Source organism: Alnus glutinosa, chromosome 14 (genome assembly GCF_958979055.1).
Source record: "Alnus glutinosa chromosome 14, dhAlnGlut1.1, whole genome shotgun sequence".
Taxonomy (NCBI): domain Eukaryota; kingdom Viridiplantae; phylum Streptophyta; class Magnoliopsida; order Fagales; family Betulaceae; genus Alnus; species Alnus glutinosa.
The window spans coordinates 14,913,593-14,925,755 of record NC_084899.1 but is presented as its reverse complement, the minus strand read 5'-3'; the positions used below and the strand labels follow the sequence as shown (position 1 = coordinate 14,925,755).

The 12,163-nt window shown below is 43.0% G+C and overlaps 1 protein-coding gene across 1 annotated transcript; it reads left to right on the top strand.

Annotated features, from left to right (window-relative positions):
* Positions 1-3,475: 3,475 nt before the first annotated feature.
* Positions 3,476-5,026, top strand: LOC133856730 (uncharacterized). The gene is made up of 3 exons (XM_062291780.1): positions 3,476-3,673; positions 3,731-4,702; positions 4,811-5,026. Exons 1-3 carry the CDS (start codon positions 3,476-3,478, stop codon positions 5,024-5,026), a joined length of 1,386 nt encoding a protein of 461 aa, XP_062147764.1.
* The last annotated feature ends 7,137 nt before the right edge of the window (positions 5,027-12,163 follow it).

The window sequence follows — 12,163 nt, the reverse complement described above, 5'->3', positions numbered from 1 at the left end:
CGTCTGGATGGAAAGACACGTCGCCCGGACGGATGGAACAGTAGACAGATGGACGTCCGGACGGCTGACAGGGAACTTTGAAATTCTTCTGACTTCACTCTAAAAGTGGAATCCCTGTTTGCAGCATCCTTACATATAAGTGATTTTGTCCAAACACAGAATGAGGCCAAAATACTAACAGAAAAGAATTTAATGCACAAAATATTAAGACGTTAAAGAGAGAGAGAGAGAGAGAGAGAGAGAGAGAGAGAGAGAGAGAGAGAGAGAGAGAGAGAGAGAGAGAGTAAGATCCCAATTATGGTTAAAAACAAAAGTTAGTCATACTCTCTAATTTGGGTCCCAATTATGAAAAAAAAAAATTATCAATTAAAATATGAAAAAAAATTAAGAGAAAGAGATAGAATAATAGAAAATCAACACACACTTATATATATATATATATATATATATATATATATATAGAGAGAGAGAGAGAGAGAGAGAGAGAGAGAGAGAGAGAGAGAGAGAGAGAGAGAGAGAGAGAGAGAGAGCCCCAATTATAATAAACAGAAAAATGTGAAATCAATATCTGTAGTTGACTTAATTTACAAATTGCTCCTTGTAGTATCAAAGTAAATTAAGAGGTCCATGGGGTATGCCAAAAAACCAATTTAATCCTGGTCCTTAGGGTATACCAAAAAACCAATTTAATTCTTGGAGTCAAATTCCGTTAAAACTTTTGACAGATTTCGTTAGGTGCCATGCCAGCGTCAATAAGATGACGACATGTGTCTTTCTTAATAAAAATAAATAAATATATTTTTAAAAATAAAATGTATAAAACTAAAACATTATTCTAAAAAAAGAAAAAGAAAAAGGAAAGGGGTAGCCACACACCACCCTTGACCATCTCAAATATGATATTGATTGTTTAAATTTATTTTCAAAATAAAAGTATTAAAAGAAGTTTTACAAATAGAAAAAAAAAAAAGAAAAAGAAAAAAGTAATCCAATTAACCTACTATATTATATAAAAAGACTATATAATATTTGAAAGTTTCGAAATGATTTGAAAGCTGGTGCTTACTTGTTTTATTAGGAGAAAATAATGAAAAATATTTGTTGGGAAGTTCAGTCTCGCATTGTGAGTGGAAGGAAGTTTAATTCTTGTGCTAAGAATGAGGCACTATGTTTGCTAATCAACAAAGAAATTCTAAAAGGACATCTATGTGAAGAAGCATTGTTGCCCTTTGAAACATATGCTGGAGAAGCATCGTTGCCCATTAGTGAAAGTTTATTGTAGCAAACATTTTACTTTGAAACATCTGTTGGAGGCTCAAAACGGCTCATATTAGCTAAATTTAGTTAATATGAGCCCTTTAAAGCATATGTTGGAGCTGTTATGAGAAATTCTACACAATCTCTCAAGGTTACTATGGATCGACCTCTACCATTGGGCGAGGAAAGAGACCCCATCTTCCCTTCCACCAAAGTTTATCAAAAGTTGTTAGTCATTTTTTGCCGTCATTGGCCATTTCCCACAGTCACTATTTTTCGTATGAGCCAAACGCCCAAAAATGTTTTCAAGATAAAATCATTTCTTAAAAAATGATTTCGCCGAAAATATTTTTTAATGAAAACATGTTACGTTGAAACAAATGAAGCCTACCTTAGTATAGGACAATAAGATGCATTAAATAATTTTTATTAGCTTGTTTTCTTCAAAAAGTTTTCTCCCCAAAGATAATACAGCCTATGCTTAGGGCTGTTAGAACAGATTCTGGTATGGTAGTTGATGAATGGAAGAGGCCGCCTCCAATGTCCTATAAAAGAAAAAACTTCGTCGGGGGGAATCCGACAATCCCACTCCGATACTTTTGTCAGTATTATCTCAAGTGTATATTACTATTAATCACAGTGAGCAATCTAAAGAATACATGTCTAGTTGCGAGGCATTTATAAATGAAATGTTGAGAGCGGTCCGGCTTTTCCATTGGACCACGTGTCAGATCCGGAGTGCTTGTCGACTACTCGGATCGTGGGATTGAGGTATACTCTCCACGATTGTTGCCAAGTTGGTTTTCAACCGACTTGAGATCGTGGAGTCGTGGTTCGTGCTCCGCGATTATTGCGAAGTCAGCCCTCAACCGGCTTTAGATCGTGGGGGTATTTTCCTATTGTGCGGATCGTGGGACTGAGGTACTCTCCACGATCGTTGCCAAGTTGGTCTTTAACCGACTTGAGATCATGGGACTTCATGGTCATCGCAAGGTCGGCTTTTAACCGTCCTTGATCTTTACATAGAGATGGCAAATCACCGAGTCTGGACATGACAGTCCTGGTAATTAGCTGTTGGTCTTAATGGGCCACAATCCTAGCCCACTGGGCAAGATCGGGATTATTCCCGTACAGTTACCCCCCTAATTCCTTTCTAATGAAGTAGTTTCAGTGAAAGGAATTTTCTTGCGCGGTTCTGCCAGGGTTTGGATGCGAACTATACTGGCTCGCTTTTCTGGAAAGAACCGAGAAATCTTGTATTGCAAAATTTTTGAATTTCAAAATGTTTGAATTTAAGCGCCTTTGGAAACGGAAACGCCCGAAATAATGACTTTGGCCATGATGAGATTTGGAATCTATTGTCAGGTCAGTCTGCATTCTCGAGGGGTGCAGACATTATTAGGTTGATTCGAGCTTGTTGTATCGCGTGTAGTCACGCTTGATAGCCTTTTGGCCGTGGAGTCTGTATCACGCGCTGAGACGTGCGTTTGGCTTGTCTTTCGAGGCCTGTTATATGCCCGACGGTTGCAAAAATTTCTAGCTCGGCCCATTCAATGAACGTTTTTTCAACTTCTTGCTGAGGCATTATATAAACCCTCAACCCTCATTTTTACTTTTCACCATTCACTGTTCTGTGAAAAACCTTTGAGTTTTCCGACCAATATTTTCCTATTTCCCGTTCCTCTTCAAATTGCTGACCAATCTCCTTCAAACTTTTGACCGATCTCCTTCAAACCATTGATCGATTTCCTTTAAACTTTTGACCGATATCCCGGACTCCATGACTTTCCACTTTCAGGAGCCTGGTCAACTTTCCATCGCAGGCGGCGACGTGGCAATTACCGAGCGAATGCTGATGGCAGGATTTCGATTCCCTTTCACTGGGATAGCCAGGGAACTGCTATTGCAGCTGGGGGTGGCTCCATCTCAGATAAAACCGAACGGATGGAGATACCTGTTCGCTTCTTTCATCCTTTGGAGGATCAAGCTTCAGAAGAGGATGTCTGTAGCCAAGTTCCTCACAATTTACCGAGCTGGCTTCCGAAGAGATGGTATGGTAGAGTTTACCGTTCACAAGAAACTGTCCTTCATCCACCTGACTTGGAGATATTCTAACAACAAAGAATGGAAGGAGCAAATCTTCAGAGTCTCCGGCTAGTGGGAGAGAGCCGGGTCCTCAACGTCCTTGGACGAAAGGGTACCCCGGGAATGGGCTCGTATGAGAGTCGGGGCTGCAGAAGCCCCTGAGCTAACTGATGAGCAGGTTGATAATGTTGACGCCATGCTTGCCTTTGAGAAGGCTACGCCCGCCGAAGAGGCGTCGGTGTTGCTGGACTTCAACCACCTTGTAACAAATGAGAATATGCGAAATATTCTTGGTTACGACATCCCTATTTCCGATCTTCCTTTCTTGAAGGTGAGGAAGGGTAAATCCTAGAAACCAAAGGAGGATCCCGTGTCTGCTACCCGGAAGGGTAAGGAAAAAGTTCCCGAGGGACCGAAGAAATCTAAGGAGCATGAAAAGGCTCCAAAAACTGTCAAGAAGCTTCTTGTTAATGCCCAACGGATCGATGCCGAGCAGGAAGCTAAAGCCAAGAAAGCAGCCGAGAAAAAAGCCGTCGAGAAGAAAACTACCGAGCTGAAGGCTACCGAGAAGTTGGCGGGAAAATCAAAGGCTTCCCATGAAAGGCCTCAGTTGGGCAAAGAGCCTGAGAGGGAGCCTGTTAAGAAAAAACCAAGGATTGAGGCGGCACGGTTGTATCTCAAATCAATTGGTTCTGTAGTTAAGGGTATTCCCATTCGCGCCGAACCCTTGTCGATGATCACCTCCGAACACTCACTTCAGGATGCCGAGGAGGAGGCTACGCCTCATCATCTATCACTAGGCGGAGTACCAGTGCTCCGTGATGAAGATGTGCTTAGCGCGCAGCCTGCGGGCCAAGATGTGACTCTTACGTCCATGGCTGGGGAAGAAGTGGCTCAGACCGCCCTTCCTGAAAGTCATTCGGCCTTACCCCAGTTGCTGACTGCACAGGTAGAAATTGAGGTCGAGACCCGACAAATATCGCAGCCAGAAGTGGCGGTTGAAGTCAGTGATGATGCGGGATCCATCCCGGCCGAAGCTGATAGCGCGGTCGTCATGGTAAATAACAGGCCCTCAGTGTATCCTGTGGTCGAGGAAGCAGAGCCAAGTTGTAGCATGCCCTTTGTCGGCGTTTGGACCGACCAGGTCGGGCCAACGGCAATGTCTACTTACGATTCCATCGGGTTTTTTAGGCCAGCCCGGGAATACGAATATGATAAGGCCTCACTGGAAGAGCGCTTGGCTGGGCTGATTATGGATGTAATACGGGCTCTGACCCCGGCCAATTACTTAGGGCAAAGCACCGCTGGGTTCATTCCAACTGAGGATATGATTGATGCATTGGTCCGACTTCAGACCATGGTGAGTTTATTTTGATCTCTCTTTCCTTCTTTTTTTTTTTTTTTTTTTTTTTTAAACCTTTTCCTTGCTCTGAAGCAATTGGTGGATACCCTTGCACTGTTCGACCAGCACGGGAGTTTCCACCGAGACCAGGTTCCGGTCATAGCCGGGCTTCAACAACAGATTTCCGAGCTCGAGCTCGAGTTGGCTCGAAGACAATCTCTTAAATCAGAGGTGGCTAGGCTGAATAAGCTTCTTGCCGAACGAGAGTTGGAGTTGGCCAAACATGATGAGTTAGTTGCTGATGCCGAGCTCAGGCGAAATGCGGTCGAGGAAACTAGCTGAGGATTATCCGCCCAGTTGGATGCGAGGACTCGCGAGATGTTCGCACTCAAGACTCACACTGATAATGTCGAGGTGAAGTATTCAGCTACATCATGCAGTAATACAACTTTGGGGGCCGATCTGAGCACTGCAACAACACAAAGGAAAGTCGCCAAACAAGCTCAGCGGAATGCCGAAGAAGCTCAAAAAGCTGTTGAGGAGAAGCTAAAAGAGGTTGAATCGGGTTCACAAGTAGCTCGGGCAGATTACAAGAGGTGAAATCCAAGTGTCATAAGCTTCGGAAGAAGTCCAAGCACTATAAATGATGGCCACTTGCTACAAAGCGAGGGCAGATCGGTTTCATAGTCAGATTCTTGCATTTACCAAGGTTCGAGATCAAACTTGGGTTAACGGGTTTAGGTGGGGTTTTGTTTCCCTTAAAGAATTTGTGGTTAACCCTTTGACGCCTTCTCCAAATTTTTTCGAGCTGAACTATACTGACTTTATGGACGTTCCCGAGCAATCTATCTTAGAGCTGAGAGGAATAGGCCGAGACTTGATTCCCGATGTCCCGGATCGGGTTGGTGATGACGCTGAACCTGTTGGTGAGGTTACTGAGCCGGCGGATTTAAACGCTTCGACTGAGGTCGTTGATATTGAAGCTTCTGCTGCTCAAGTTTCCGAAGAACCGGATACCGAGAAACCTTAGCTAGTTTTTTTTTTTTATTTTTTATTTTTTATTTTTTATTTTTTTATTTATTTATTTTTTTTAGCTTCGCCGTCTTAGCTTCAGCATTTTTGTAAGACTTTGCATTTTCTTTTTTTTTATACATGACATTCGGCATTTTTGAACAAAATTTGTGCTAGTGTTGTACCTTTTTGTACCCCTTCTTTTTTTTTTTTGTTATATATGTGGTACTAATACTGTCTAAGTTTTACACTTAGTCAATTTTGGCTAAGTGTAGATTTTGGTATATCTAGTATCATCTAAGTTTTACACTTAGAATTTTTCCGATTTGAACCTTCTCAACGTGGCTCAAGTCTCGACATTTTTCCGACTTCAACCCTCTCAACGTGATTGAAGTCTCGGCATTTTGCCGATTTCAACCCTCTCAACGTGATTCAAGTCTGGGCTCAAATTCCCTCAACGTGATTCGAGTCCTATAATTGTTCTCGGCTCGAATCCCCTCAACGTGATTCAAGTCATATAATTTTTCCGACTGGAATCCCCTCAACGTGATTCAAGTCTCGGCTTGAATCCCCTCAACATGATTCAAGTCATATAATTTTTCCGACTTGAATCCCCTCAACGTGATTCAAGTCTCGGCATCCCCTCAACGTGATTCAAGTCATATAATTTTTCCGACTTGAATCCCCTCAACGTGATTCAAGTCTCGACTCGAATCCCCTCAACGTGATTCAAGTCATATAATTTTTCCGACTTGAATCCCTTCAACATGATTGAAGTCTCGGCTCGAATCCCCTCAACGTGATTTGAGTCATATAATTTTTTCGACTTGAATCCCCTCAACGTGATTCAAGTCTCAGCTCGAATCCCCTCAACGTGATTCAAGTCATATAATTTTTTCGACTTGAATCCCCTCAACGTGATTCAAGTCTCGGCTCGAATCCCCTCAATGTGATTCGAGTCATGTAATTTGCGAATGTTGTCTATGGATGTAATATGATGTCTGAATCTGCATTTCATTGATAAATGATAAAGTTAAAAAACATGCAGATTACATATAATATTTTCGGAGATGCTCGGCATTCCATGGTCGTTGCAGCTTCTTCCTATTTGGATCTTCAAGATGGTATGCTCCCTTTGGGTTGATTTTGATAATTCAGAATGGTCCTTCCCAAACTGGCCCCAATTTCCCTTCTGTGGGGTCTTTAGTGGCCGAAGTTATCCTCCGAAGCACCCAATCACTGGTATTGAACGATCGGGGCTTTACTTTTTTGTTATAATACCGAGCTGCTTTTGCTTTATAAGCAGAAGTTCTGACTCTTGCTTCTTCTCGTTTTTCTTCCAGAAAAGATCAAGGTGCAGCTTTAATCCTTCACTGTTGAATCCGGGGTTATAATACTGAATGCGAAAGCTCGGGGAAACTATTTCGACTGGGATCACTGCTTCGACTCCGAATGCTAGCGAGTAGGGAGTTTCTGAAGTTACTGAGCTGGGTGTTGTTCGGTACGACCACATGACTTCCGGAAAATATTCCACACATCCTCCCTTACGTTTCGGGAGTTTTTTCTTTAATATCTTCACCAGAGTTTTGTTTGTTGCTTTGACCTGCCCATTTGACTGAGGGTGATATACCGATTAGGGGTGTTCAAACGGAGCGGTTATAACCGCTTATAACCGCTAACCGCTAACCGCTATAACCGCTAACCGCTTTTAAAAGCGGTTATAAATAACCGCTAACCGCCTAGGCGGAGGCGGTTAGCGGTTATAGGGTTTTAAAAGCGGTTATAAATAACCGCTAACCGCTTTTATATATATATATATTAAAAAAAAAAAAAAAAAACTAAAACTGACATGAGCCTAAAGGGGCGTCGTTTTGGGCATTCAGCAATGCCCAAAACGACGCCGTTTTGGGCATTCAGCAATGCCCAAAACGACGCCGTTTTGATAATATATATAAACAATCTCATCTCAGATGTTTTAGGTTTAGGTCTCCCCATTCCATTTTCATTTTTGTCGCCGCCCCCTCGTCTGCCCAGTGCCCATCTCGTCTCAGCCGTAAGTCGTCTCTGCCCTCTCATCTCTGCCGATCTCGTCTCAGCCGCCTTGTCGCCGCCCCCTCGTCTGCCCAGTGCCCATCTCATCTCAGCCGTAAGTCGTCTCTGCCCTCTCATCTCTGCCGATCTCGTGTATATATATATATATGTCTATTGATTGTGAAATCCACGTGTTTGACATAATACATATCCCAATTTGAGACCCATACTTGTGCACGTTCCCTTTTCACTGATCGTTCAAAAATATGGGTGGTGTTGTTGTGCTTTTTTTTTCTTTTTTTTTTTTTTTTTCTTTTTTTCTTTTATATATATATATATATATATATATATATATTTATAGGCAAATAAGAGAAGAAAAGATTTTCTCTCAAAAAAAAAAAAAATGAAGAAGAAAAGAAGATGAACGATCAAGCTCAGATCAAAGAACCAGTTTAATGCATGGGAGGATAGAGCGGAAGAAGAGAGGATGGAAATGCTACTGGTGAAATCAATGATGAAGATAGTCTACTACTTCTATGATTCTAAAGTTTTTTTTTTTACTCAGATTATATATTTGCTTTGTAAATGAGAAAACGAATTAATATCAATGATGATGGGGAGGATGTTCCAATTTAGGGAGTGATATTTATTACGAAATGCTTTAATCACTTTTAAGGAGTTACCTTTGGAATTTAGAATATGTTTGGATTAGTAATTTTTTGGTTTTGAATTTGGTTATTTGGATTTGAAAAATTAGATTTGAATTTGGTTATGTGTTTTGGATTTGTAATTTTGTATTTAGATTTATTAATTTTGTAACAAAGGATAAAAGGCCCAAAAAGTATTAAATTTTTTTCTTGAAAAAATTAAAATCTGTACAAAAAATGGCCCAAAACCGGCCCAAAACTGGTATAAAAAGTAGCCCAAAACTGATTTTAACCCGGCCCAAAACCGGTCTAAACCCGGCCCAAAACCAGAATTTGAAAGCGGTTTCAAACCGCCGGTTATAACCGCTAACCGACGGTTATAAAAATAACCGCCTCCGCCTAGGCGGTTAGCGGTTGCGGTTGGTAAAAAAAAAATAACCGCTAGGCGGTTAGCGGTTAGCGGTTTTAGCCAATAACCGCCGGTTATAACCGCTTGTACACCCCTAATACCGATGAGAAAAAATGTTGGATTTTGAGCTCGGCGCACCAGTCCTGGAATGGTTTGCAGTCAAACTGCATTCCATTGTCAGTTACTAAGGTGTAATGTATCCCGAATCTACATATGATCGCCTTCCAGAGGAAATTTTTGATTGCCCCGATTGTGATAGTCATTAAAGGCCCCGCTTCTGCCCATTTGGTGAAGTAATCTACTGCGACCACTAGAAATCTGCAATTCCCTTTTCCTGTAGGCATGGGCCCTACAATGTCAACCCCCCATTGGGTAAACGGCAATGGTGAAGAGACCGAGCTGAGTTCTGTTGGGGGGTTGGTGTGTAACTTTGCAAACCTTTGGCACTTGTCACATCTTTAGACCATCTCCATCGATTCTCGATTCATTATTGGCCAATAGTAGCCAACTCGTACAGCCTTGTGCGCTAACATTCTACTCCTCGAGTGACTGCCGCAGACTCCCTCGTGAATTTCCTTCAATGCATATTCGGCCTCAGTCGTTGAGAGGCATTTTAGGAGTGGGAGTGTATAGCCTCGGCGATATAGGGTTTCACCAATTAGAGTATACCGCGCTAACTGCATCCTGATTTTCTGAGCTTTTTTTTTATCGTTCTGCAGTTGCCCGTTCTTCAAATATTCAACCACATTTCTTGCCCGTTGGGGAATTACATAGGCATCATTGATCTGCATCACCGATTCAGGGTCATCCACAGAAGGCTTGTCCAGAACGATTACTCAGTGTTTCGAGGCTGAAATCTTTTCATCCGTTGCCGACCCTAGTCGAGCTAATGCATCAGCTCGTTTGTTTTCGGTTCTTGGGATCTGAGTGACCACCACTCGTTCGAAGCTGTCCCAAAAACTCAAAACCTTGGCTAGGTATTTTATCATTTTTTTCCCCTTTGGCTTCAGATCCACCTTGGATGTGGCCGACCACCGCCTGCAAGTTTTTCAAGGTTTTTTGCCCGAGATTTTCTGCTAGGCTGAGACCTGCTGTTACTGCTTCGTACTCTGCCTCATTGTTTGTGGTTTGAAAATCTAACTTCAATGCCACTACAATTTCCTCCTTATCCGGTGTTATCAAGGCTACCCCGGCTCTACTCCGGGATTTCATGGATAACCCATCGACATACGCTATCCACACTTCTTTTTAGAGTATTTCTTGACTTTCAGGAAGATTTCTGAATTCTGCAATAAAGTCTGCCAGAACTTGAGCCTTGATGGTGGTTCTCGGATAGAATTCTAGGTCAAATTCTCCGAGTTCCACGGCCCAATTTACCAACCTACCCGAGAGGTCGGGCTTTTGCAATACTTTTTTCAAAGGATACTCTGTAAGCACCCTTATAGCATGTGCTTGAAAGTATGGTCTCAACCTCCGAGTTGAAGTGATGAGGGCGAAGGCCAACTTCTCAATCTGGGGATACCTTCATTCGGCTCCGTGTAGCGCCCTGCTAGTGAAATATACTGATTTTTGCACTCCAGACTCTTCTCGGACTAGAACCGAGCTAACAGCTGATGGCGACACTGTTAGGTATAGGTAGAGAATTTCCCCTTCTTCTGGTGAGCTTAGGAGTGGTGGGTTGGCTAGGTATTCTTTTAGCTAGCAGAAAGCCTCTTCGCACTCGTTGCTCCAAACAAACGTCTTCCAAAGTATCTTGAAGATGGGTAAACATTTGTCCGTTGATCGAGAGATGAACCGATTCAAGGCTGCAATCCTCCCGGTCAATTGCTGCAGTTGTTTTGTTGTACGGGGAGCTTGCATTTCCAGCACAGCTCGAATTTTCTCTGGATTTGCTTCGATCCCTCTACTCGAGACCATGAACCCCATGAACTTTCCTGATGAGACGCCGAAGGCACATTTCACCAGGTTCAACTTCATCTGATATCTTCTTAGTGTGTTAAAAGTTTCTTCGAGATCAGCCAGATGGCTGATCGCTTTCCGACTCTTAACCAGCATGTCATCCACTACTTCTACATTCTTCCTGATTTGGTCACTGAACATTCTGTTGACTAGCCTTTGGTAGGTTGCCCCGGCATTCTTCAAACCAAAGGGAATCATATTGTAACAATATAACCCTCGGTCAATGATGAAGGAAGTTTTCTCTTCATCGACCTCGCTCATGTGGATCTGGTTATACCTCTAGAAGGAATCCATAAAACTTAGGAGCTCATGCCCCGAGGTGGAGTCGATTAGGACATCCATCCGGGGGAGAAGGAAACTATCTTTTGGGCATGCCTTGTTAAGGTCGGTGAAATCCACGCACATTCTTCATTTCCCGCTTGACTTCTTCACTAAGACAACATTGGCCAGCCATTGAGGGTAGTCCACCTCTCAGATGAAACCTGCTTTCAATAGTCTCTCCACTTCTTCATGTATGGCTTGGTTTCTTTCTGGAGCAAGGTTCTTCTTTTTTGCTTGACAGGTCGGTAGTTTGGATCGACATTTAGCCTGTGCGAAATTACCGAAGGATCAATTCCTGGCATATCGTCATGGCACCAGGCGAACACGTCAGTATTACTTCGAAGGAAAGCTACCAAGGATTCTTTGATGTCCGGAGATAACAGAGACCCGACCCTTACTCTTCTCTCTTTACCCCCTACTTCAAATTCTTCCATCTCCTCGGTTGGTTCTCCCGGCTGTAATTGCTATTCCTCTCCTCTCTCCACGCAATTACCCCGTGAAGGGGTTCCTTTCATCTTTATGTTGTAGCACTAGCATACCACGCCCTATTCTCCCCTTACTTCCCCAACCCCTCTCTTGGTCGGGAATTTGATCTTCAAATGTGATGTGGAAGTAATTGCCTTCAGATCGTTGAGGGTTGTCCATCCGAGGATCTCATTGTAGGCCGAGGGTCTATCGATCAACAGAAACTTAACCATGATATTTTTTGTAACCTGATAATCTCCGGCCGTTACAGGGAGTTCGATAGAACCGACTGGCTGGACTTGCTCCCCGATAAACCCCACCAAAGGGCAGGTAGCCAGGATCACCTTTTCCGGGCTAATCTCAATGTACTGAAAGGCCGACCAATATAGGATATCAGCCGAGCTCTCGTTATCGATGAACATTTGGTGGATTCGGTGGCTAGCTACCTGCAGCGTGACCACGATCGCATCGGTATGAGGAAGTGAAACTTTTGCATAATCTTCATCTGAAAACCCCACCACCATGGACTCCCTTCGGTGGGATTTGTGGGGTCTTTCTACAGTCATCACCTCCTGATGTTTCTGGTACCGAGTGTAGGCTTTTCTATCTGCGCTCGTTTCTCCTCCTCCGCCAAAG